A 26,556-nucleotide genomic window follows, 5' to 3' on the forward strand; every position below is an offset into this window, starting at 1 on the left:
AGCATCAATATTATGCAAACAGCAGCAAGCCTTAGAAAGCACTCATGGCCACTAAGAACGGAGGTCCATTGGATGAGTGGGCATGGTCACTTTTTAATGATTCAGGTAGACGGAACAGTGTGATACGGGAAAAGTGAGGCTTGTTTTAGTTTCTGCACAAGTTTTGCATGCACTCATGTTGTCCGGATTCCAGCCATCTGCTCTGCATTTGATATTCTTGCCCATAGCCTGGAAGTTACAAGAATAAAAATACATTCCCTACCGTATTTCCTTTGGAAAGACAATAAGGATTGAAACTTGGATGGAAATGGGATGCTTACACTTCCAACCTCTCACAGACCCTGGCAGCTGTGATACTCCCCCTGTCGCTCCCCAGCAGAAGTCGGCAGCACCAAAACCCCAACCCTATTCCAAGTGAGCCCCCTTGATGGACTTAGGGGTTTTTTGGAGAGTAGGCGCCAGGTGCGGGGGATGCCAGGACTAGGGAAGCAGCCTTTCTTGCCACCGCCTATGGCAGCAACAATTCCCAGACCGGAGAGGAACCTCCTCCAGCTTAACGCTCTCACTAAGGCCCTCCTGGGCACCCTGCTGCCTTCAGCCGCGCACTGGCCCACCACTGCCACCCTACGGGCCTAAAGCTGAGGGGACTGCACTGACAAGGAACCAGGTGCGATACGCCGCAAGGATGCATCAGCGGGAGGAGGAAGAGGAGGCGGCTGCGACTCGGTGAGGAGGAGGCCGGACACACCCGCCCGTTACTCACCACAGATCACCACAGGCCGCCGCGCGCCCTCCCCGCCCTCCGCGGACGCGAGCGGCGGCGCGAGCACAGCGAGCCGGGGAGCGGTGCGGGGGGGGGGGGGGGGGGGGGGGAGGGGAGCGACAGGCCCCGCGCGCCCTCGGCGATCTCCTCCCCCGGCTCAGCAGCACCCCCAGCGGGCAGACAGCGACAGCGCACGCGCGGTCGCGTAACGACATGGAACCGCCCATTCCCCGCCCACCTCTCCGGCGGCGCGTGCGCTTTCCTCGCTCTCCCACGTCCCGCCCCGCCCTCTGGAGACCCCGCCCCCGCCATCTCGGCCCCGCCCTGCGCCTGCGCAGTGCGAGGGTCGTCGCTTTCCCGCCCGCTGTGGAGGCGCTGGGTGGTGGGTGAGGGGCCGGGGTCGGGCTCCCGTCCTGCCTTGGGGTCGCGGTGGGGTGCGTGGTTAAACCGGCAGCGCCGAGCACCCGCTGCGGAGCTGAGGCCGGTGGGTGCGCGGGAGCCCTGAGGTGGGCGCGTCGGGCGGCAGCAGGGCCCCGGCGTGAGGAGGGGGCCCCGGGGGGAAAGGGCCTCCCGGTGGGCCCGGCCTCCCCCGCCTTCCCCCGTCCTTCTCCGGCAGAAGTCGGCGCCGAGGCTGGGCGACGTGGGGCGAGCCCGTGGGCCGTGGGGGCAGGGGCAGGGGCAGGGACAGGGACAGGGACGAGAGTGGTTCCGCAGCTCCTGGAGGTGGGCGGTGCGGGACGTCACGTCACTGCGCGGTTCCGGGCTACGCCGAAAGTGTCGGGATGCTTACTGGGTTTTGCTTCTCAGTTAAAGGATGAAAGGTAGTAAGGAGCCATTTTTTGTGAAATTCATAAAGTCTTCTGGGAATTCGGAGTATTTTTTTAAAGCTCTTGAGGTAAGTAGGTTTGATCACCTTTCTCAGTGAGCTTGGTTAATTATCTAATTAAATGATTTCCGTGGTTGACTTAGATAAAGCTATTTCTGTAATAGAGGTGTCTAGTGTTTAATAAAGTTTGTTGAACAAGAACAATTTTGTTGAAGAAATTACTTCTTGAACAAGAAATAATTATAATTTCAAAACCTATTGACATTTAGTGACATGTAGCTTGGAAGGTCTGGACGGTGGTCACTCATTTAAGCATTGAGCAAACTTAGGAAGGACACTGTGTATTGTTTTCCACCTTGAGAGATTAGTGGGAGCTAAAGGCACTAAGTGGCAGGATCAGGTCCTGAAAGTTTGTATGATGAACATTTAAGTCTGAGTATTGTGAAGACTTGGGGGGATGAGGGGGACACCCATGAGGTATTTTAGCCCTTTCTTCTGCCAATATACTCTTGCATGGTTGCTTGGTTGTGAGCTGTTTCAAGTAGATGTACTTGTGTAGTTTCCACAAGATTGGCTATTTGTGATTTTTTAATTAAATAATTGTTGTTGTATGCACTGTTTACCTGCAGTCTATAAAAGAATTTCAGTCAGAAGAACATCTCCAGATTCTTGAAGAAGAAACAGCACTCAACATAAAAGAAAATGATAAATCGCTTTACATTTGTGATCCTTTTAGAGGTGTTGTTTTCAATCATCTCAAAAAGGTATGCTACCCATCAACTTACTTCTAGCTATATTCTTTCTTTTCTAGAAGCACTCGTGTCCATACTTACACTCTGTACGTTCTCCCTTTTTGCACTGAATATAGTGCAAATGAAGCATTCACCATAAAATCTTTAAAACTTCACTGCATTCTGTATTTAGGGAAGAAGATGACTAGCAAAGCATAAGGATTATTTTGAAGCACGTGGAAAAATAAATAGTATGATCAGTTCCGATTCTACTAGAGTCGCTAAGCGGGCTCTCACGCTTTTTTGCCTCCTGAGTAACGTGATTTTGTTTGACCTGCAAGGAATTGTCCAGCAGACAAAGATAGGCTAGCTGGAATTCTCTGGCATGTTAGCTATAGCATCTGCTGCTTTTCCTGAGGCCAAAAAACCTACAAAGATAGAACTGAAAATCCACAGCTGGAAGTAAAAGCAAAACTGTCAGCTACCTGGAGATGCTAGAGGAGCAGGACAGACCAAGGGCCCTGCCTTCCTCAGGATTCAGGGACAAGGAAAGCCTTCCTTATACCAGTGTACCTTCTGCTAATTTTATTTGGTTTTTTTTTTTCCTGTTATTTTATTGCAGCTTGGTTGTAGAATTGTTGGACCACAGGTAGTCCTGTACTGTATGCAGTCCCAGCAATGTGTCCCAAGAGCTGAGTATCCTGTGTACAATATGACCATGGCCGATGTAACGGTATCCTGTACCAGCCTTGAAAAAGATGTTAGGGTAATGCATTGTACAAAATGGATTGTTTAGCTTATTATCGTTGACATTTGCTTCAGATGGCTCATTACTAAGGCAGCAGTCATACTATATATAAGTCTAACTATGCCTGTGTCTAGATATATCTAGTCTTTCTATAGTTTGTAGACTATGTGTAGTTTATGTAGAGAGTTGTATGGAAAAAGAGGGAGTCTTACAAGTATATGTAGCATGTAAATGTGTATGTAGTGGTGTATCTATGCATGCACATGTATATATTACATAAGCATATACATATATAATCGTGTAAGATTTCAGCTGTATTAATATGGGAGTAAATGTATGTTTTAGGGATTTCTATTAACTGATTAGATGGATTGCTTATCTTGCTAGTTTGTCTGTGACTATAATGCTACAGACAACATGCTCTATTTCTGGTTACTCAAAACTACGTGGTAAAGATTTAATACCCAGTCAGCTATGGTTTAAATAGTTTATCTAAGAAATTTAATTTATTCCAATATGTCTTTCTAATTTATACTACCTAAAATGTCAACCATCCGTAAAATTTTACTTATACAGTATGACTGTAGTATTTTTCTTAAGGGTACATAATTATCATAAATGCAAATAAAATGGCAATTGTATTTGATGTTTTTTATGGCTTCTGTATATATCCATTTTGTGTTTTTGAACAGTTTTTTAGGAGAAACCATGGACAATTGAAATCCATGATCTTGTTTTTTAAGGTGAACATGAGTGTGATGTAGGTTCTTTCTTTTTTCGTGATAATTTTCTATATTTTTTTTTTCCCCACCCAGGAAGAAGTTCATAAATATGTGCAGATGATGGGCGGACGTGTGTACAGAGACCTCAGTGTGTCAGTAACTCATCTTATAGCTGGAGAAGTTGGCAGCAAGAAGTACTTAGTAGCTGCTTCTCTGAAAAAACCTATTTTGCTTCCCTCTTGGGTTAAGACACTGTGGGATAAGTCTCAGCAAAGGTATAAAAAAACAAAACTGTTTTTGTTCTGGGGACTGGTAATTCTTATGGTGATACAGACTACTTTCTGGTTGATTTTACTTGGAAGAAAAAAATGTTGTTTTTTTTTTTCTTTGTTTCATTCCTTTAGCATAATGAGATACACTGATGTTAACATGGAAGACTATGCTTGTCCTGTGTTCCTTGGCTGTACAATTTGCGTAACTGGCTTAAATAGTTCAGACAGGAAAGAAGTCCAGCGCCTCACTGCTGAACACGGGGGGCAATATACGGGGCAGCTCAAGATGAATGAATGTACTCACCTCATAGTTCAAGAGCCAAAAGGTAGAACTGACAGAGTAAATATTATTTTCACTTCTTGAGCTGAAGTAGTGTAAATATGCATAAGCATAAGAGTTTGAACTGTCTCTGTGTCTGCTTCAGTGTTGCTCTTACTACTGTTTAGGGAATTACTCTTGATGGGAAGAGTAACACGGCACCCTTACTTTGCTCTAAAGGCATGAGAAAGAGAACAAAAGAGGAAAAAAACAGAGACCCAGATGGTCATATGTACCCATGAGCTAGCCATCAATGAGATTTTTTGCTCTATTTAGAGAATAAATAAGCAGCTTATCAGAAGAGTCCAGAATAACAAAACTTGCACACTGAAATCAGTTATTTGAATTTTTAAATTTTCTTAATGTCCAGCCATCTTTCAGCGATCACTGTTTGAAGCATTAGCCTTTTAGTAACTTGTGATTTTTATTTTGTTTACTTTTGAAAGGTCAGAAGTATGAATGTGCCAAAAAATGGAATGTGCACTGTGTGTCTGTGCAGTGGTTTTCTGACAGCATTGAGAAAGGCTTCTGTCAGGATGAGACAATATATAAAATAGAGACTGGATCAAAACTGAGTAATACACCCAGTACGTCAACACCTACGAATCATGCCAGCAAGCCCGATAGTGAGTAAGACCTTTTAAAATATATTACAGTAAGGAAGGAAACATTTGTAGCAAGGAGGAAGAACTGTTTCAAATTTGTAGGGTGCTACTTGCTTTTGCAATGCTGGTTTGACAGATTGGGTTCTGATTCTGCTTGTGCTTAAAACACAATAGATTACTTTTGTGCACGTTGAATATTCCAACATGTGTAGACTTGAGACATGTGATCAATTGTTTAAAAAGTAAACTTGAGTGGGGTGTATGATAGCCTGCTTAAGAATCAATGGTGTATATCTCTTAAGTCCTAAAAAAGTTCATACGTTCGTAGTTTAAAGCAAGCGTCTGTTATGACTTTAATCTTACACTATTCTTAGGGCGAAAACAAATGTTGATTTTTTTAAAATTATTTTTTTCTTTTTTTTTCCCTTCATATATTTGTTTTTACTTACTCCATGCTATTAACAGCAGGAAAGTTAAAAGCATTTGGTAAACAAACATGATAGCATGAAATACTCAGCCAGCTTTAAATGTGTCTTTCCAAACACTTGTTACTGACCAGTACTTCAGGAAATGACTGAATGGGAGCACTGGGTTAGCACTAGCAACAGAGCACTGGGAATTCAAATTAGGTATTACGGAAACTGCATATAACTCTCTTAAATCACTGAGCTTCATGTTGATTTCTGTTTACTACAGAGAGGCCTGTCTATTTGTAAGAGTATTTCTAATAGGTGGCCATAAAACTGGAATAAAAGCTTTGAAAACTGGTCTTGTTGGCTGCTATCTCATAGGTGACATCCCTTTGAGAATAAACAGAAGGTGCATAACCACTCTTGGTAGTAAGACCATACTCAATCTGCGTGTAAATAAAACCTTTGGTTTAACCAAGTATTACCTAGTATTTCTTATTATTCAGACTTTACATTTCCTCCTAGCACAACAAAATCATACGTGGCAGTTTTGTATTTTGTTTAGTGAAGCAGCAGAGAGAGAGATGAGCCAAAACTAATGCATTTTTTTTAATTTGCATTTTATTTAAAGATCATACACTTTCGGACGTCAGCCACATTTCCAGTATCAATTTGAGTGGTGTTAATGAAACTGCATGCAGTTCTGCTATGAGCAGCAGACTGGATCCTCTTCCTGATGAGCTGGAAAACTTGGATATAAGTTCTTTTCATGCCCCTGAAGATTTGTTAGATGGGTGTCGAGTATGTTTAACAATGTACACTTTGAAATGTTCAGTCTTAACCCTGTGGAAGGAACTAGGTTGAAGCACTGGCAATTGCTTGAGTTAATTGTTGTTTCCATGGTCAGTAGCAAATGCCAGATTTATTTTGTGTCCACACGCTGTCGCTTGCGTGTGTGTCTGCATATATGTGTGTTTGTGTCTATAATTGTATTAAATATGTAGTATAAATATAAAATTATGTATTTCTAGAGATATATTGAAATACTATACTGAATGAGTTCTAGAATCGGTGTGGGGTTTTGGGTGGGGTTTTGGGGTTTTTTTTGGTTATATGACTCTGGCTGGGGGTTAATTCCATTAGGAAATATTGAAGTTTTGCTAGATTAATTTGCAAAGACAAATTGATCCAATTCTAAATGCTTAACTTTTTGCTGCTTCTCAGAAGCTGCGCTACTAGTTTCTGTGTTCTACAGCTCTCAAAACAAATTATACCAAAATATTCTACTTTATTTTTTTCTTCTCTTTTTACTTTTTTTTTTCTTTTTAAAAAAGCCTTTTTTATTGCTCTGTTCTCTTTGTAGATCTATCTGTGTGGCTTCAGTGGCAGGAAGTTGGACAAGATGAGAAGGCTTATTAATTGTGGTGGTGGTGTTCGATTTAATCAACTTAATGAAGATGTTACCCATGTCATTTTGGGGGAAAATAATGATGAGTTGAAACACTTCTTGGACAAGACAGCTCACAGGTTATGATAACTCTATTGCTTAAGGTCTGCTTCTGCCTTGCTTTCTTTCCCGCCTCACCTTGTAAACAGGAAAACATATATTGATTTGAAAATCCTAAATAGTTCTTGACTTAAATGAGCATACTTACAGCTAGTATTCATAAGTACATCCTCGTGTGCTCTTGAATACTGTGGTTCTTTGGGTAGCCATGAGTCACCTCAGCGAACAGAAAAACAAGTATTCTTGGTGAAAAGAGGTGTTAACATGTATTTGTTAATATTTTGAGGAGGAAGGATTTGGCAACGCAGCAGTGGCAGATATAACTTACATTATAGAAAATAAGTATGAAATTCTCTGTTCTCAGACTGAAAGAACTAAAAAAAAATCTTGAGGTTTGTAAAGTGCCCAAAGCTTGCTTAGTATTGGAGTTACAAACTTCAGGTGTGTGTATATACTAGTATTTGCGGAGCGGGAAAGAAGAATCACAGTTCTGAAAGCTGCTGTAACTTGTTTGTATAACACTTTATTTTATAGGCCTCATGTAGTGACAGCAAAATGGTTGCTGGAGTCATTTAGTAAAGGTTATCTACATCCAGTGGAGCAATATGTCCCTCTAAACTACCAGCTGTTAGAGAACCCAATTTTGCAGCAACCTGGAATGAAGTCAGTTCTTCCCAAAAATAACAGTCTCTTGAAGAAAGAAGCTGTGAATGTTATAAAGCACCAGAAAGATGCTGAAGATGACTTCCTCTCTCTATATGTAAATAATGATTCTGCATTAGGTACGTTCTAGGCTCAACATACCATAGAAAGTTTAACTGCTTATAATTAGCATTTGAGTTTTGCAGCATTTGCTTATTAAAGAGCTAGCCACATCTAGTATGTTAACTTCTATATTGTGTTTTAGAAATCAAATTTAAACAGGCCTATATAGAGCAGTTTTTAGCTAAAACCTGGCTGAAAACAGCAGAATACTGTCATTTCTTCATGAAATTATTTTGAGTTGTCTTTGATGTTCTTGTCCAGCAATTACAAAGGTTGGTTGGTGTTTTGTGTTTTGTTTTTTTTTTTCCTTTCAGATGAAGTTGAAAAACTAACATCCAGAAACTTCAATGATGTTACTCACTTGACTGTTCAAGGAGAGAATCAATCTTCCGTCTGTAATGGTTCTTTGGGAGAGTCTTCTGCACTGGTTGAAGGAGGCTTATTTGTCAGAAAGAGATTTCTTCTTTTGGGTTTTGGTGAAGAGGACGAGTCCTACATTGCAGATATTATAAAGGAGAATGCTGGGAAAATTCTGCCGCTGCAAAGCAGAACCATTGCAGACTATGCTGTGGTACCTTTATTGGGGTGCACCGTGAAGCCAACTGTTGGTGATGTTGTCACAAATACGTGGCTGGTAAGGGGGTTACACTTTCAGTTCCGTGAGTAAACAGGTATTTATGTTAGAAATATGTCTTGTCAGAATGCAGAGTTATCGATGGCTTAAATGAAAGATACTGAGAGATTAGCCTCGTTTCGTTTGAAATGTACTAAATTAAAGCATACTTTAAAGCCTCTGCAACTGTAAGGTATCTTTTATCTATTTCACTTCATTTTCTACAGACTTGTTAAATAGGACTTCATTGTCATGACTCAAAGGCTTCTTAAGACTGACAGCATTCTCTCTAAATAATGAATTGTAGAAGGACCTACTTGACTAATAATGATTTCATTTGATATCTTTGTGCTTACTTTTTCTTGTTTCGTGCTTTTTACAGCTTTTTAACTTGTGGCAGAAGAGCAAGTCAGCTTTATAGCTCAAAGTCAAAAAATACTAACCATGTTTGCCAAGAGTGCGCGCGTAATGTAGACTAACTGTTGTTAGTATTTTTCAGTACTAGGTAACTTTCTGTGAAGTAAATCTGTACAGACCCTCGGATCAGGCCTTGAACTACTTCAAGGGAGCCTCCAGGGTTGGAAGAGTAGTAACTGAAAAGTTCTGAATAATGCCTCAGTATGTCAAACTTGACAAAATTAAAATGATCTAGAAAAGAATTTGTCTGATTCAATAGGAAATAATTTGTCTCAGATGTAATGATGGAAGCAGGATTGCTAGTTGTTAAGTCCATAAATGCTATCGTACAGTTGCTGACGTATTGTTGGGTTTGTTGCTATTTGGCTTGATTTGCATTATCTCTTTCATCTTCTTTAAGATAACGTGTGTGGAACAGCAGCTCCTTTTAGATCCCCAGTCCAATCCACTTTTCACACCAGTCACAGTAATGGAAGGAGTTACCCCTCTGGAAGATTGTGTTCTTTCTTTTAGCCAGTTCACTGGTGCAGAGAGAGACTCCCTGGTTTATCTGGCAGAACTGCTAGGAGCAAGGTATGTCTCCTGTCACCGTTTCTTCTTGTTCTTAGACAGCCAGTGTGATGAAATCCATTATGCATTTCATTTCTTCTTTTAGAGTTAAAGCTCTTTTGCATTCTATTCATTTACAAAACCTAGTGCTGAAGCAATGAGACGTTATTATATAGTTCTTTATTTTTCTCTCCTTAAGAGAAATTTAGTCAGTATTCTCACAGCCTAATTTCTACCAGAATATATTCAGTCTCATATTTCCCAATGACTGAGTCTCAGTAACTTTTTGCTCTGCTCTAGAAAAGAGCAAAAAATAGTCAGTTTTTCAGATGTCAGGCCTTCTGAGTTGCTCTTCAGTTGTCCAGGAATGGACCATTGTTCCTCTTCTTCAGTACTATTTGGTTCAGCCTCATAACCAGTGATAGTGCACCATTTCTTAGGAGCTGGGATGGTGAATTATTTGCTCCCAATTCATCAGGATCTTTCAAAAACATTAAGAAAAACATATTTAGTCATGAAGTGGCAAAATTGTATAGCTTAAAGAATCATTTGATCTGATTTGTAGTCTGTTTGAACTAAATTCTTTGCCAATGAGTTCTCAGTCCTGCCATCTTCTTGGAAGATTGGGTCCTTGATGATAAGAGAAAAAATGTAATATAAAGAAAACTTTTGTTCATTTGGAAATGATGCTTTTTGGCTCCAGCAAGGAATCCAGCCTGTCCCATTAATCTTGCAGGAGAACGTTAGGCCCAGTGTATGGTTTGGAAATGGGATATCTGAGGATTTCTGGAGTGTGAGAAATGCTATGTTTTCGATACTGATAGAAGCAAAACATTGCCGTTTAACTTTTTTTTTTTTCCCCCATGTAGGTTAGGCTGTAAAGTGCAAAGTGGATGGCCTTAGATAATTCTACTGGTTATTTTTCTGTTACCTGAATGCATTTTATAATAGTATAAGCATGCCCTAGATTAATTTTGCTTATGACTAAATGAATGTTTTGTTAATCTAATTTTAGAGTCCAAGAATTCTTTGTGCGGAAAGCCAATGCAAAAAAGGGAATGTTTGCCAGTACCCATCTTGTGGTAAGAGAACCGGATGGTTCCAAGTATGAAGCAGCGAAGAAGTGGAATTTGCCGGCAGTCACTGTAGCTTGGCTTTTGCAGTCTGCAAGGACAGGAAAGAGAGCAGAGGAAAGAAAGTTCTTGGTTGAAAATGCAGAGGCTGAAGGTTGGTTATTAGCAAGTTAGGAAATATGATTGTGTCATTGTACTGTTTGTTCACGACAAAGAAGGCAGGTATGATGAAATTTTTTTCTCTAATGCCTTTGAAGTATTAGAGCTGAAGGATATTTTTCCAAGTATTTTTTCCATTTTTTTTCTTGCTGTTGAGTCATGATTATAGAAATGATACTGTATGTTTGCTGCAAGTCTCTTGGAGCTAGTGGAGTCTTGTGGTTATCAGTCAGTTGGGAATCAAGCTCAGTGTCTCAGCTTTGTCCTTTCTGACACGTACCCTGCTCTGTAGATTGCGTGGGAATTGATGATAGATCCAGCTTAGAACTTCATACTTGTTGATCTGCAATGACATGATGCCCCTCTGTTCAGTCCTTCATGCCTACTTCATCTTCTGATGCTTCTGCTCCCTTTCGAGTTATTTCACACCTTTTATTTGGCAATATTTCTTCCATATTAAGATGCAGACTACAGTGATTTAACATTGAATGTTAGCAGACCTGTTTTACCAGTGCCCTTGTGAATTAATTATATAGGTCACTAAGCAGAGGACAAAAGATATGTTGTTGGCATAGGCACGTCTTATCTGTATATTACATTTTCAAGGAAAGGAAGTGGAGGGGCAGGGGAAATGAGCAGTAAAATGTAAGAGCAATTCTTGTACTAATCTTTTTGAGCTATAGAGATGATGACTCATGCTTATCTAGAAGCATTTATGATGGATAAACTTTAAGGGCTTATTCCTGGCCTTGGTCCTATTAATCCAAAGGCATATGGGACTGGAAGTGTACATAATGACCTAAAGAGGTGTGATTCAGAGTCATGAATACAAAAGAAATTTTACGTTGCATGGAAAGTAAGAAGCCAGGGAGGAGGAGTTACCTTTAATGTTAAAGGGAAGGATTTGTTGTATATTACATCTTTTTCTTGGATTTGTATTTTGATAGTTGTTGTATGACATATATGAGCTATACAGGTATGTGTGGAACTGCAAACAGTGTGAGCAGGCCAGGGGTTGCTTGCTTTTTTTCAGACCCTTAGGGTCAAGCTCAGTCCCAATGTAATTCAAACGAAGTAGTTAACTGGAAGAGACACATAAGATACTGGCTTTTAAAATATAATTGTCAGTTTAGAGCATTTATTGGGAGGGGATATGAATTATTTTTTTTAGGGAAAGGAAGGTCGGATGAACATTCAGTTATTGTTTAAATAAAAGTGTATGTGAGATCTGTGTTCAAAAGAAAAATCAGATTGCTTGCTTATGTTTTCTTTGTTTCTTTTAAAGATAAGGAGTGTTCCATTACTCAGCTTAGCAAGACACCAGCAACTGTTAAATCTCCTGATACAGAACAACATACTTATCTCCTTGAAGCTGGAAAAAAACCAGCTGTGACCCCTCTTGATATCAACAGGTTCCAGAGTAAAGCTTTCCACGCTGTAATCTCTCATCATATTGGGAAGAAGACAACTCCTCTTGCACAAGGGGGGCTGCCACAGAAAGAACCGTCTTTGCATCTTGATACACCATCAAAATTTCTTTCCAAAGACAAGTTATTCAAGCCTTCTTTTGATGTAAAGGTGATCACCTTTGCAAATTTTTTAGTCTATAGAGCCAGTAGGGTTAAAGATGCGCATAAACTTAAATACAACACGGAAACCTGTGCTTATCCCTTTTTATGCTGTTAACATACAGACTTTCCATTTTGAATAAAGCCAGGAAAACTGGCTCTGTTTATTTATATATATTTCTAGTTAATGACCTGTGGAATAAATTTATTGACTAGTAGATGCTATAATGTCCTTAACAAAGCTCCTTTATGCTTATTGCATCGTATGCTCATGTGTTCTACACCTCACACAGTACACAGTCTGTGTTCTTTACATCTAAAGACTGAAAAACCTGTATTACAAAACTAGAAGAATCTAGTGTTCTCTTTAGTTAGTTCTGCTTCATGAAGAGAAGGCTCTGGGGAGACTTTATAGTGGCCTTCCAGTACTTAAAGAGGGCCTACAGGAAAGATGGAGAGGGAGGGACTCTTTTATCAGGGAGTGTAGTGATAGGACAAGGGGTAACAGCTTTAAACTGAAAGAGGGTAGATTTAGATTAGATATTAGGAAGAAATTCTTTACTGTGAGGGTGGTGAGACACTGGAATAGGTTGCCTAGAGAAATTGTGGATGCCCCATCCCTGGAAGTGGATTGGGATTGGATGGGGCTTTGAGCAACCTGATCTAGTGGAAGGTGTCCCTGACCATGGCAGGGGGGTTGGAACTAGATGATCTTTAAGGCCCTTTCCAACCCAAACAATTCTGTGATTTTGTGATTCAGTTGGTACTCTGCTTTTTGAAATCTAATAGTTCACCACTCTGATAATTTTTAAAAGCAAGATATTCTAGACCAAATTTTCTCTTTTTTAAAAAAGGACAGTAGGAAACTTGGTGCTTTAAAGGTGCAGATAGAATCAGATACTTATATGCAACTCTTGTGGGGGGAGGTATTAGTAAATTAAAGTAATTGGTTGGGATTAGGAATACCTGGGTTTGGCCACGGAATTTTCCACTGAGGGCAGTTTTCATTGATGGCAGTGAAAAGAGAGATTTATAATCTATCTTCGTTGTGTTTTGCTCATGCAGACTAAGACTGGGCTTGTCTTGTACTGCTTTTGTGCAATGGCACCACAGTTGCACTTGCTACCTGCTACTGTAGTACACCGTCCTGGTTTGGGAGTGTGAAATCTTACTACAGACTGCATTTGTGAAACTTGCACTTCAGTGAGAATTTTGTAATGCCTTCATGAAAGTCAGTCAGTTGCTTCTTTTTTGGTAGGATGCTCTGGCAGCTTTGGAAACTCCTGGAGGTCCTGATCAAAAAACCAGGAAACTGAGCACACCTCTCTCTGAAGTCATCGGCAGAAACTTGAAATTGGCACTGGCAAACAGCACGAGGCATACAGAGGCTCTTACTGCCAGCCCTCAGTTGACCACTGCACAGCCAGAAGTGGTAGGAAATTTTGGTTTTGAGTTTCTGGAGCATAGGCTTAATTAAGAAAATGCCATATCATTTGTGATTTAAGTTACAAAGGAGTTTGTGAATTGTGCATTGTGATCTATATGAGTAGAAATCCATATGATTACATGTTCTTCAATAACAGTTAAAAGAAGGTAAGATAGAAGAGTTTCCTCCTGGAAGGCAAAGAATTTTAAAACCTTTTTCTACTATCTGTACTAGTATCTTGAATATTAAGCAGTTATTAAGTAACATGGCATATGAATATATACCAATTTAGACTTTGTAGTATTGGGATGAGAGGATTTCATCACACTTAAGAAATTCCCAGGCTCCAGATGAGCAGGATTAAATGGTTTGTATTGGCCTAAAGTTAGGAGTTCTTTTTTAATGATGTGTCTTTTCCTATCTTCCTCTGTAAGGTGCTGCTTCTCTACTTACTAGGAGGCACAAGATGTGATCAGTTGCTTACCCCCTTATAAAGACATGTTATGTTATCTTTTCTTGTAGTCATCTGGCCTCTTCAGTCTGATCTACCCTAGTGAGAGAAAACAGAAGATGTAGGAGGAAAGGGAGCATTTTTTTTATTGCGTGCAATGTTAGTACACTTTATTGTAGAGGAGGGGCAAGAAAGCTAATGGCCTTCAGCAAAGGAAGACTGTCACTTCTTATTTTGTAACTTCTTATTCTTACTTTTTTTCACTGCAGTACAGTGAAATACTTCTGTGGCATCAGGTTTGATAATTTCCTAATTTCAGTGTTCAGGAAGTGCTCAGTCTGCGATGGAAGGAGCAGAATATGTTCCAGGGAGACTGGCTGAGAGTGAATCTTTTGTCTTTGGATTCCTAGTGCACAGAATGATAATAGTGCTGTTTTTTTCCCATGGAGTTTGGAATTAGCTAAAATAGAGAAAATATGTTTATCTTCGTTTTGTTGTTATTGCATATTTTACTACATGCTACACTAAATATTAAAGTACTCTTGTAATTGATACAGAAACCTTCCAGACATGACTCTCCTATTTTTTCCCTTCTGCTTGAATAGGAAGAAGAGCCCAAGCCTCTAGCTGATGTTGTTATATGTGTCAGTAAAAAACTTAGTAAGAAGCAAAGTGAACTGAATGCGGTAGCAGCTTCTCTTGGGGCAGAATACAGGTATCAACTGACACGAACAACTTCTAAGCTTCTGCATTGATGTGACGTCTAATAAATATGAGTCTTGGCATTCTAATATACTTATCTATATGACCTTATGACCTTTTGCTATAGCTAAACATTAGATTTTACCACCTTAAACAATTTCTATTGCAAAATAAGGCCATCCACTTCTAAGGCGAAATAAAGCCATCTTCCCCCCCTCTTCCTCCCTGGTCTCTGTGTTCTCAATAAGTCTATCTTGGAAAGACTGTTTGTGCTGAAGTTTTCCCGAATTGCAGAAACTTTATTTTTTCTTCTTCTCTTCTTTTTTGAAGAAAACTATGAAACATTTTTAGCTTTCGGGTAGTTTAAAGTTTGCTTTATATTTTAGATTTGAATCTGATCTGAATTTGTGTGTGTGTTTCTCCCTGGCTCAAAGCTAGTTATTTTTCAGATTGTAAGCATGGCTAAGTTAGTGTGCTTATAAAAGCTTAGGAAAAATAGGTTGTGACGAAGAGAAACTACAAGCTAACCTTTGTGATTTAAGACAGAATTCTTCTCCCACTAAATCTGATTTATATATTTTTGTTGCTGACTTCTATGATAAGTGTTATCATTCACAGTGTGGATGAGGAAGTTGCCCTTATGCTTGGTAGTAGCTTAGAAATGCTGAAGATATTTGCATTAGATAGTAAATACTAGTTTTTATTAGTTTAAATGTTAGAATCCTGCATTTTGTTTATTTTGAGCTTCAGGGATCAGTATTTCACTTGCAGCTCAATATGTCCACAAAAGAAAAAGCTCTCATTCTGGGTCACTGTTTTATTTCAGAAACTGATTTGAAACTCCACTTAAATAAAAACAAAACAGAAAAACTAAAGCAAAACCCCTCCTCTTCTATCGGATTTAGTTTTGTTTACTTCAGGAATGCTTTCAAAAGACACCAAAATTGTTCTATCCTGAAACTGAATGCTGTCTTTTTTTGATGAAGTAGTTGTTTATTTAGGCATAACAAAATGGCCAAAACAATATTTTAACATGAATAATGGATAGAACAATTTCTGGGATGGATTTTTAATACTTCTTGATAGGAAATTATATCTTCAAGTTGTATTCCGTTTTCTTTTCTAGATGGTGCTTTGATGAAACAGTAACGCACTTTATCTACAAGGGAGGACAAAATGACAACAATAAGGAGTACAAATCTGTAAAAGAACGGGGTATACATATTGTTTCAGAACACTGGCTTTTAGAGGTATGGAGCTCACTTTGTTCCCTTATGAAGAGTGAAGGGAAATAGAGGTTTAAAACCGGCTATATGGCAGTTGATTTTATGTTTGAATTTATATTGAACATGTATAGGAACTGATGTTTTGCATCCTGCTTTGCATTTATAAATTGAGCGATCAGTTTTCACTGATGTACTTTTACTGTGTTCTCCATGAGGAGAGCAGAAATTCTCCTCCATTGAACGTTTCTGCTACATGTTTCCCAGAATGAGAGCCACATCTTTCTCTTGTGTAAAGTACTTCTTTCAGTGGTGTTCTTATTACACTTTTCCTATGTTTAGATGTGGAATTTCTCTTATCTCAATCAGTTTCTCATCTTTCTTATGTTAACTGATGTTATTACAGAGTGCCCAAGAATATAAACGGCTTCCTGAATCTCTCTTTCCTCACACTTACAATCCCAAAATGAGCCTGGACATCAGTGCAGTGCAAGATGTCAGGCTCTCCTCCTCCAGTAAACTTCCATCAACTGGAAAACCAACAGAGGAAGATGAGGTATAATGTGTAATATGAATTCATGTTCTATGAAGTGATTTGGATTCAGATAACTTCATGTTTATATTAACATATTAATAAAAAATGTTGATGCTTATTCAGCAATGCCCTGAATCAGGTGGTTAATAGTAACTATCACAGATGATTCTTAAGGTATTTCAGGATTAGAAGTGCTTTCCAAATTTGAAATTATGTAGGTCTAGGCTTTGCCTTCCTTTGTAGGTTACGAGATCCAAGGTGTGAACTTCCCTTAGTAGACATTTAGACTGCAGAATAGGTGTTGTCATTGATACTGCTGTTCAGTGTTTTACTGTCATTGCGGTAGCAAAAAGGTTAGATTTACTCTAAGGCAAGATTAATAATCTTCAGAACTTATACAAGTGTTGAACATGGGTAAAAAACCAAAAAATTTTGGTGTTTGGGAATTCTACTTGTCTTCATTGGTTTTAGATTATTCCAGTGGACGAAGATGATGCTGAAGATGATGTAACTACTGACCAAATAAAGGAAACGGTCACTACAGGGGAGGAACAAATTGTAACAAGTGAATCCAAAGGAGGTGAATGTAAATCACTGTTTTCAAAATAGTTATGGACTATCAAACTATCAATATAAGCCTTTTACAGTTTCAGGTGCTGAATGTACTTGACTGGTATATAAATTAGTACCTAAAGGTTCCAGATCTTAATGTGGATATACCAGTCAAGTACAGCTAGCCCTTATTGTTGCTGGATGTGAGGGCAGGGTTTTGCTCTCTGTTGTAAAGACTGACAACCCATAAGAAAATCATGATCTTCTGTTGCAAATTACTTAATTGCTGTTTCTTTGTTTTTAAAACACTGAAGTTTGTCTTTAACGTGACAAATCACTGTTTTAGAGTATACCTTTTTTGTTATGTAAATAAATGTGTTACGGGAGAATTGTGGATATAAGTTAGATCAAGCAAGCAAATTCAGAAGTGAGCAAAGTGGAGATTTCTACTTGTGTGTAGAGATAGGTGACTCAGGGTATATGTAGTTTTCCTGGATACCTTTTCCCAGATATCTTTTTCTCTTCTTAATGTATTGTTTTTGTCCCAATGCGAGGGCAGTGGGGGGGAAGTTAACTGGAATTTCAGTTACTTTTCACTTGCTACAATATAACAGTCTTGATCTCGTGAGTTTTCTTTCTTCTCTTAAGTTTTAACACAAGCACTAGAAATGAGGGAGAACTTCCAAAGGCAGCTGCAGGAGATCATGTCTGCCACATCGCTAGTGAAACCACAAGGGCAAAGAGGTTCCCTTTCAAGGAACAGTTTTGATGGTTCTCCAACCACTCCTGATAGCACACGGTCTGTGCGAAATGGCCGCAGTAGGGTCTTGGAAGCTCTAAGGTATTGATTTTTGTTTCAAAGTATCTTATTTTGTCCTCCCTGTGCATACTTAGACAGTCATTGAAACATGAATAGGTCTCCAGGGTTTTCAGATGTATTGTCTTTCTCTACTGATGTACTTAAGTTGCTTCTCTTGCAATTCAGAATCTTTAACTGGACATGCTAGATAAAGTCAGAATGAATGTTGTCTTAATCCATAGTGGGTATCTTTTGTTTTTCAAAAAATCATAGAATAGTATGATTGCTTTTTAATTTTGAATTGAATTATGCCAACCGATTTCTTTTCTTTCTCTTCAGATTATTTAGTGTTCTTACAGATTTTGAAGAAACCATGGCTGCAGTATTTCAGTACATAGGTCATATACAAGTACTAGGTGTTCCTGCAAAGCACCTCTGTGAATGTTTCTCCTCCTTTCTTTTTCTTTTCTCTCTGAACAGGGAATAGGATTTGAGCTCTAACAATGCTGAGCTACAGTGAGAAAGTAATGGAAATCTTGCAAAATTATTCTTTTAGCTTGGTGTTTATTTGCAAATTAGTAGGTTCAGTAGAGAGTAGAGTACGCTGATTTTTGGAATAATTTATCAATATGATACATAATGAAAACATCTTCTTCTGATATTTTGGTTGCCATTTTTCAACCATGCTGACACTTAGGCCCACAAAACCAAGCTGCCAGAGTTGCTTTTATACTGAAATTTTCCCCTTTCCTAGCCATGCTTTCCAATAATGAGGTCACTTGGATGCTACGGTTCATTCACACATTGCCCTCTAGTATGATAGTCTTCTGTAAAACAAATGAATATTTCAGGTATCTGTGCTTTTTTCCTTAGGCAATCCCGTCAGGCACTCACAGATATAAACACAGAGCCATCCCAGAGTGAGCAGATCATCTGGGACGATCCTACTGCGAGGGAGGAGAGAGCAAGACTTGTCAGCAACTTTCAGTGGCCCGATAGTCCTTCCCAGTGCACTGAGCAAGGTCAGAGTAACGTCAGTAAGAACATGGATGAGTCTGCCTTCAAAGGATCTTTAGCTGATGCAGAGATTGCTGGTATAGGTAAAATCAGAAATACAATATCCTTGTTCTTTGCTACAGTATCCATTTGATCTTTGAGACTTTTAAAATACAGTAGTGTTTGAATTCTCCTTTGAAAAAAAAAAAGTGAACATTGTTGGCATTTCTTGAACGCCAAAAATACAATTTTACATCTTTGAGCTCCATTATGTGCTGCTGTTTTTTAAAGAGAAGCTTTCCCACCCATTTGCCATTTGTGGTCAACCACCAAGACAGCACCTGTCTTAAAAATAGTCTGCATCTACTTTAGGAAATCTTCCAAATTTTTCGTTGCTGGTTTCCAGGTAACAATTCAGGTAGGTATAGTGGAATGCAAATGGGAATACCAGTAGCGGAATCTTCTTAATTATAGTGGAAATATTAATAGGTAAAGAATGGAGATATAGGAAGAAGATACCCACGAGCCTGAAAAACAGATGTGTCAGAACTGCCAATGGCCACGGTTAGGTCAGGATTCAGTGAAGATACTGTGTATTTATCTTCCCTGTTCTTTTGAAGTCTTTAGTCTACTGCTAGGACTAAGGAAGCAACATACTTATGTTTTTTCATCTGTTTTTGCTTTCTTTCCATTCCTGCCTCCTGAGAGATAGTGGAATCTTTTATTTCTCTCTGCCCACTGCCTCCCTCCTGCCTCCAACTCCTTCCCTCAACCTACTTACAGAGTTTCTGCTTGTGGCAACAGTCTTCCTGAAAACTGACCCTGTCCTAGAGGAGGTTGAAGAAAATCAGCTAAATGCATTAAATTGATTTTTGGTTCAACTGAACCAGTGAGGTTTAGCCAAAGAAATTAGGCCATTTGAGGTCTTCCTTTTTTTCAAAACAAGGCATCCAGGCACATGAGTCTGCAATATTGCAATTGGTGGTTTGTGGTATAAGGAAGAGCATCTTTAAGAAAGGCAATTGTGAAATGTCACTGTGCATGTTATAGCAGCAGTTGTGTCGGTTGTGTTTTGTCCTTTTAGGATGGCTACTTTTTTTTTTTTTTTAAACTTCATCCATAATTATATTCGACCAAAGACAAGTCATGCAAAAACGCTTTACTTTCACAGCTGTTCCTGAGGCTGGGGATGGAGATTCGATTGAGGGTCTAAAAAATCCTGTATGTAGAGATCCTGAAACACCGATTAAAGATCACTTGATCCCCACTCCTCAGGCCCCCAGCATTGCTTTCCCACTGGCTAACCCTCCTGTGGCACCACAGCCCAAAGAAAAGGTTTGTCATATGAAGAAATGTTTATGCTGATTTGTGTTCTGAGAGATGTAGTGACACTTCAAGAACTTTTGAACTTGATGGTAAATATAAAATAGGTGAATATCTGCATTTAAAATCTTTAGGCGGATTACTTTTATGCAGTTCTATTTCTTTTTCCTCCTTTCTTTGAGATTTTGAACATATAATGTTTGTTCAAATAAATAAAGCTTGTTTGTTCAGACGAATAAAGCTTTTTGTCCTGCTAGTTCCTGCTGGAATGCTTTGGAATGGAGAGTTACTTATGTGTATTACTCGGAACTCCTCCAGCCATGTTGGGATGACGGAAAAAAGTGTAGACTTTCATTTCCTTGGTGGTATCTGGAATTTATATTTAGGTACAAACTGAAAATTATTTTTCTGCCAAAAACCTGGTTTAGAATTCTGCTTTGTTGTAGTGAACTTGGAAGGGGCTAGGAAAATGAGCTTAGTCTTTTGCCCGCAGTGTATCATTTGATGCTCAAACTTTCAGCAGCTATGTGTCTTCAGAGGCATAATGTGTCATGTTAGTAAATAGGCTGTGGTGGAAATGCATAGAGGCCCTCAAAGTTATAGAAAGTCTGAATGAATGAGTCAGTGTGATATATGGATGATGATTTCTTCATGTGTTCAACTTGGCATTCAGTGGATATGAATGAAGGATTAGTTTTTATGACAGATTGGTTCAGTTGTGCCCTCTTGGGAGAACCAAGAGGATGTTAAGCAGGAGCCTAACATTGATTTGCTAAGATCCAAGCTTTTGTCAAGTGATCGACAGGTTTGGTTCTGCTTTTCCTGGCTAAAAGAAAACTTAATATAAAAATAACCCAGAACGTTTGGCAGAGAAATAGTCAGCTGTCAACCTAATCTTTCTGTCATATTTTCAAAATCTGTTACTTTATTTCCAGGCTGTTACAGAAGATGAGAAGGCTGATGAAGAACCAGAAAAACACCGTAAATTTCAGCTGTCTTCTCTTAATCCTCAAGAAAGATTTGATTACTGCCATCTGATTGAGGAATTAGGTACCAGATATTTGTAAAATGCAAAGAATAGTATGTGTCTGTAAGCTGGTCAGCTGTGGCTCATTGGGGAAAAGAAAGGGCTTCTGTTAATGACTTATCAGATTTGAGGTCTCAAATTTATGACTTTCTGTGCTTGTGAGTGATTCTTTGAATATATTATTATTATTATATGAGTGATCAGCTTTGCTGTAAAACAGCAATGGTTTTGTCTTCTGGCAGTTTCTCTTAGCTGTCTCTACAATGGCCTCGTTCTTTACTGTAGGGAGTCCCCAGGACTGCTGTCCTCTGGTGTCTCTCGCGTTCCTGTCTGTATTACAGTGGCACTTTATTTTTATCAGAGCCACTCTTTCCTGACTGCTTCTCCTTTGTTGCCAACTTCTGCCCATGTCACTTCAATGATAATATTTTCAATGTAAATTTGAGTTAAGTATATTTTTATCTGAATTCAAGTAATTCTCACTTTGAGTTGATCCTTTCTGTGGTACAGCATGACCCTTAAATATTTTGAATCAAATTCATTCCTCACTTCCAAGGTGGAATAGTACTTGAGAAACAGTGCTTTGATCCAAGTTGCACACACATTGTTGTGGGACATCCTCTTCGAAATGAAAAATTCTTGGCTTCGATGGCAGCTGGAAAGTGGGTGCTTCATCGTTCCTACCTGGAGGCATGTAGAGGAGCTGGCTGCTTTGTTCAGGCATGTGACCTTATTATTGAGAAATGAGTATGTTGCCCCTTTTCTCATTTCTTTTTATTTTGCACTACTAGGAAAGGACTTAACCTCTCAAAAGCAATTAGCAGTTTCGGGTGCCCAAGCCTTGGGAGTTTTAGAGGATCCAAAGTCTGAGAAATTTTTGGCAAACTTTTCTCTGAAAACTAGTCCTGGACCAAACTCCTGGTGTAGGAGAAATAAAATACCTATCTTTTTATAGTTAGTTCTGAAAATTGAAGCTTGAGTACCTTTTGATAAATTCTCATTGGTATCAGCTAAAGTTATGTGGATCTTGTTACACCAGGAACTAAATCCTGATCCTTTCCATAAATGAATGTAATAGTTTTAAGTGATCCAACTCTGTAACCACGTACATAAACATTTTTGAACGCTCTTTTCCAACTCCTTACCTCCCTAACCATTATTTCACACTTCTCCTGGGTCTAGCAGTTCTTCTACATTGACCAAGTTAACTTCAAAATAATGCCTGTAGACTGGTTCATATCTTTATGTATCAAAACCAACTTTCATTGTTTTGGAAGACACTGCAGAAATGTAGAGTCGATGGTGTCCAGAGTAGTGAGTTGCTTTGCCCTGCTGTTGAATTCCATTGCAAGAGGAATCTGGTTGTCTACAATGTGACTTGATGTCACAGAAAACATGAGTTGATTTGGATACATATGTGCAATTAAGAGCCATATCTCTAACTTCAACTAGACCTGTTTTGGCCAGATAAAGTCAATATGTAAAGCTAGAGTGAGTTGGGATTTGTTCTGGGATTTTTTTGGTTTTTTTCATTTCGGTGTGGTGGTTTTATTTATTTTTCTGCTGGTAAAGTTGGCAGGACTGCTTTGTAATTCAGGCTTGTGATTGTTCTAGGAAGAAGATTATGAGTGGGGAAATAATTCCATACTTAATGTTTTGCCTGGAATCAACATAAACCAGAAGAAACTAGCACTCGCAGCCATGAGATGGAGGAAAAAAATTCATAAAGGGAGGCAAGAAACTGGTGTTGTTGAGGTATGGTATTGCTGAGGTATTTAGATACTCATATAAGTTGTACAGTGTGGGTAGACAGGACAGCGATTGTCACCAAGAAACTCAGAAACTTAACTGGCAGGGAAAGGTAATCTGCCTTGTTATTAAGATCAAAATGGCTTAGCTGGATATATTCTAGTTAAGTATTTTTTTTTTTTTAAAACTTCTAGTGCTGGCATATTAAAAGTCTTAATCTCCTCCTGAACCATTGTTAGTTTTTTTGCAAAGCTGGATGTGGCTACTTACGTATGTAAATGTCCGTTGACCATGAAGATGATGTTTACACTTCAGATCTCTGATTGGGGAGCTAACTTAACTTGGCTACTGGGAAACCACAACTGGTACTGGCAGTAACGGTTACAAATCCTGTGCTGTGCCGCATAGGTGAATACAGCTTTCTGGACAGCATTTTTATAGCTTTAGCGGTGAGCATACTGTTGTGCTTCAAACATGCCACAAGTTTGCACCTTTCCTAAAGCACTTTCCGTGACTTTTACGGTGCAAGTTCCATAGTCTTTCAGTGAGATTTTTGAAAGTGGGAATTGGGCTCCCCAAAGCCTTTTAACTCCTCTCTCAAATTAGGCATTGCAGTTGAGTATGTATTGAAAAGTAGAAATACCGCTTACGTTTGTCGCATCAGGATAAATCTTGACTTGCATGTATTTTACAATAGCCTTTTTAAATGAATGCGTGTAACAAATCCTCTATCCCTTGCCTACTTGGAAACCAGAGTGAGTGCTTGTAGGAGGCAACCACTTAGCCCTAGGTGCTGTTACTGTAACTGAGTAGATAATGTAGTGCATGGGGTAGGGGGAAATGTTTCCAAATAACTGTTTTTCTCAAGATATGTTTCTGTAGATGAGTGTCTGGTGTTCTGGAAATAATACTTATTGCCGAGGGTCTTTTCATAGATCGGTTTGCCCATCTTGCTGTGCAGGTGAGAGGGCTTGGTGGCAAGCTGCCTGACTGTATGGTGTTAGCCCAATAGTTGTATGTTGTGTGGGGCTTTTTCTGCCATTGTCACTTAAAGACAAAACTAGGTGATAGCAAATCTTCATCTGATGGATATTCATGAAAGGGGCAAACTATAGATCCATTAAGTCTTTGTACTTTGGTACCGATGCACTTTTGACTAAATTGAGTCTTTTATCTAGGGAGCTTTCGGTGGCTGGAAAGTGATCCTGAATGTTGACCAAACCAAGGAAGCAGGATTCAGGCGCCTTCTTCAGTCAGGAGGAGCAAAAGTATGTTGTTTTTTTTGAAAAAATAATTAAATACACATATGTTTCTTTTTTTTTTTTTTTTCTTTCTGTTAAACTCTGTGCTGGGCATTTTCCATGTGAGTAAAACATGTTAACCAACAAAATTGCTTGCACAGGATAGCTGAGACATGGTCAAAGGGTGGGAGGAAAAAGCGATGTCATCTTCATTTTGCATGTGGTCAGGCAGGGCACCTTGTCTGAGGTCACACAAGTCAGTAGTGCTGGTGGGAACTGAAGATAGAATTTCTGTGCCCTGCTCTGTTGAGAAGGAACACCCTTCTTGAAAGGTACATGATGGGACAGAATGCAGCTGTAAATGGTATTTTATTTCCCATTGGTTTGCTAGTTAATTTGATGAGTGAAATTATAGGTCATGAACTGCATTTGTCTTGGGGAAGAAACACAAAAATAAACTCATTTTTGTCTGTTGTGTTTTAATCTGTAGGTGTTTTCTGGTCATTCCGTGTCTCTCTTTAAAGAAGCAACTCACCTCTTTGCTGACTTCAGTAAGCTGAAGCCGGACGACACCAGGGTTAACGTAGCAGAGGCGGCAGCCCAGGGAGTGAACTGCCTGAAACCCGAGTACATTGCTGACTACCTCATCCAGGTGCGGTGCCCGAGGGTGCTGTCGGGGTGCTCTCACCTACCCCACAGGCGGATGGGGCAGGCCCCTGGCCTCCAACAACCCCAGACGCCTGCAGCCTCTGAAAGGGAGTGCTGCTCTACCGGTCATGTGCCTCCTCTGCCAGGAATTGTGGCCACAAGTGCCTATGCTCAGTATTTCGATCCGTGGCCTCAAATTTTAATTGCTGTAACATGGCTTGTTCTAGTGCTGGCAGTAGGATCTGTTGCAGGGTAGGGAGCTTGCAAAATGTACTCAAAATGCAGTGCGCAGTGTTCGTTTTGTTATTTTCAATTTTAGAAAATTAATGAACTGTTCCTTTCTTCTCAGAAGCTTCTTGAGCTAAACCAGTTTGGTTTTTTTTTTTTTCTTCCTCTGTTGAAGGACCCACCTCCCCCAGTGGAGTCTTACTGCCTGCCGGAAGCTGAATCTTACCTTCAGAATAACACAGAACCTGGAACTGGAGTATCCCAGAAAAGAAAAGCACTGGGAGAAATGAGCAGAGTCAAGCGATCCAGAATACACTGAGCAAATTCCGTGTTTTTAATTTGTACATTTTTAAATTCATATTTATATTTTTTCATTCTCACCACAAAAATTAAAAAGCTTTGCGTTTCACTTCTGGTTTGTCCTGAGATTAAAATAACTTTACAGTAATACTCATAGGAAAGATTGCTGTGGTTACCAGTAGCATCTAAAAATGTGGCAAGAACTCATCCAAAAAATACTTTGTCTCCAAAATGTCCTATCCCACTAATGGTTTTGTTTAGGGACACCATTGTATAATAATAGTTAAGAAATACTTTGTAAGATGCTTGTCACATCTTTTATCTGTGTGTTATGGGGAAAATACCAGTTGATAAGAATTCGGTTGCATTTCCCACACAGTAATGGACTTAGGTTTTACATGAATTTTGCCTCTTTTGGTATTTTCTATTGGAGGGGAAAAGGGAAACCGGACAAAAAGAACTGGCTTGTAAATTTTTGTACTAATAGAAGGTGTAATAAATTATTTCTGTAAAACAGAGGCGCTGTTGAGGTACTGCCATTCTGAGTGCTAATGAATCTGTTCAGCAAACATAGAACGAACTGTTTGACAAGAAGTGAAGTTTGTCTGACCATGCTCCCTGTTGGAGTCTGCGACAGGAACCAGGGGCAGAACAAAGAGGTTAGTTTCCAGCAGCTGGAAATGTTCTTAGTCAGACAACCACAGTATTTGACAAACTGTTTGACCTTTCAGTAACTATGGGGTCTGGGTCTCTATTTACTGAACTTACTGTATGTGAGTTGCAGTGTGTCAGTCTGGGGAAAAGTGTTTATGCTCATGAAATTTGAGAAATCTGAAGAGCTGTATTTAAACAGTTAGAATTGCTGCAGCCTTTTTGAACAGAAAAGCACAACATCCAGTTGCACAGGACCAGTGGAGTTGTCTGGGGAAATATACGTAACATCTTTAAAGTCTATTTAATTTACCTCTTTATTATTTTGGAGGGGGGGTATATTCTACTTTTATGTTCTAGCTGCTGAATACTCTGTTTTATAGAAAGTTTTTGCATCAGTATCAGTTGCAGATAAAAGAAAGGAGGAGCCACAAGCATCTAAGCCCTATGCAATCTGGAGAATCTTGCTCTAGGTTGGGGAGAACTAACCCTTGCTGCTGGGGGAGGGGACAAGGGAGCTGAGCTGTGGGAGTCTCCAGGTGAGGGAAGAGGAAGGCAGCTTGCCTTTGCGTGCAAGGCTGTACTTGTGCTTTTGCTTCCTACTTTAGCGCAGTGGATGTTTTGTCAGTGAGCTCTGCGACACGCTCTCGGGACGACC

At 39.5% G+C, this 26,556-nt stretch overlaps 1 protein-coding gene and 1 long non-coding RNA gene across 4 annotated transcripts in view; one reads left to right on the forward strand and one right to left on the reverse strand.

The window, feature by feature from the left end:
* LOC142079294 (uncharacterized) overlaps positions 1-853 on the reverse strand; it is a 39,715-nt gene extending 38,862 nt beyond the window's left edge. The window contains exon 1 of the long non-coding RNA XR_012672592.1: positions 764-853. This is a non-coding gene — a long non-coding RNA (uncharacterized LOC142079294). The remainder of the gene's footprint in view (positions 1-763) is intronic.
* A 209-nt stretch (positions 854-1,062) lies between these two features.
* On the forward strand, positions 1,063-25,356 carry TOPBP1 (DNA topoisomerase II binding protein 1). 3 transcript variants are annotated; one of them, XM_075143250.1, is made up of 28 exons: positions 1,063-1,145; positions 1,571-1,658; positions 2,219-2,353; positions 2,943-3,086; positions 3,884-4,065; positions 4,195-4,388; positions 4,828-5,007; positions 6,028-6,197; positions 6,760-6,923; positions 7,438-7,685; positions 7,983-8,302; positions 9,099-9,271; positions 10,263-10,474; positions 11,765-12,057; positions 13,306-13,479; positions 14,530-14,639; positions 15,753-15,876; positions 16,256-16,405; positions 16,856-16,964; positions 17,585-17,777; positions 18,609-18,835; positions 19,903-20,066; positions 20,990-21,104; positions 21,638-21,801; positions 22,696-22,836; positions 24,009-24,098; positions 24,562-24,723; positions 25,123-25,356. In XM_075143250.1, exons 2-28 carry the CDS (start codon positions 1,578-1,580, stop codon positions 25,264-25,266), a joined length of 4,563 nt encoding a protein of 1,520 aa, XP_074999351.1. In that variant the 5' UTR covers positions 1,063-1,145; positions 1,571-1,577; the 3' UTR covers positions 25,267-25,356. The 3 variants fall into 3 exon arrangements, with proteins under 3 accessions (XP_074999351.1, XP_074999354.1, XP_074999352.1); XM_075143253.1 differs by lacking the exons at positions 1,063-1,145; positions 24,009-24,098; positions 24,562-24,723; positions 25,123-25,356 and having other exon boundaries at positions 1,451-1,658; positions 16,856-16,970; positions 21,638-21,805; positions 22,700-22,836; XM_075143251.1 differs by lacking the exons at positions 1,063-1,145; positions 24,009-24,098; positions 24,562-24,723; positions 25,123-25,356 and having other exon boundaries at positions 1,451-1,658; positions 16,856-16,970; positions 21,638-21,828; positions 22,696-22,786.
* Positions 25,357-26,556: the final 1,200 nt, after the last annotated feature.

The sequence above is a fragment of the Calonectris borealis genome, chromosome 2, assembly GCF_964195595.1.
Source record: "Calonectris borealis chromosome 2, bCalBor7.hap1.2, whole genome shotgun sequence".
In the NCBI taxonomy this organism is placed as follows: Eukaryota; Metazoa; Chordata; class Aves; order Procellariiformes; family Procellariidae; genus Calonectris; species Calonectris borealis.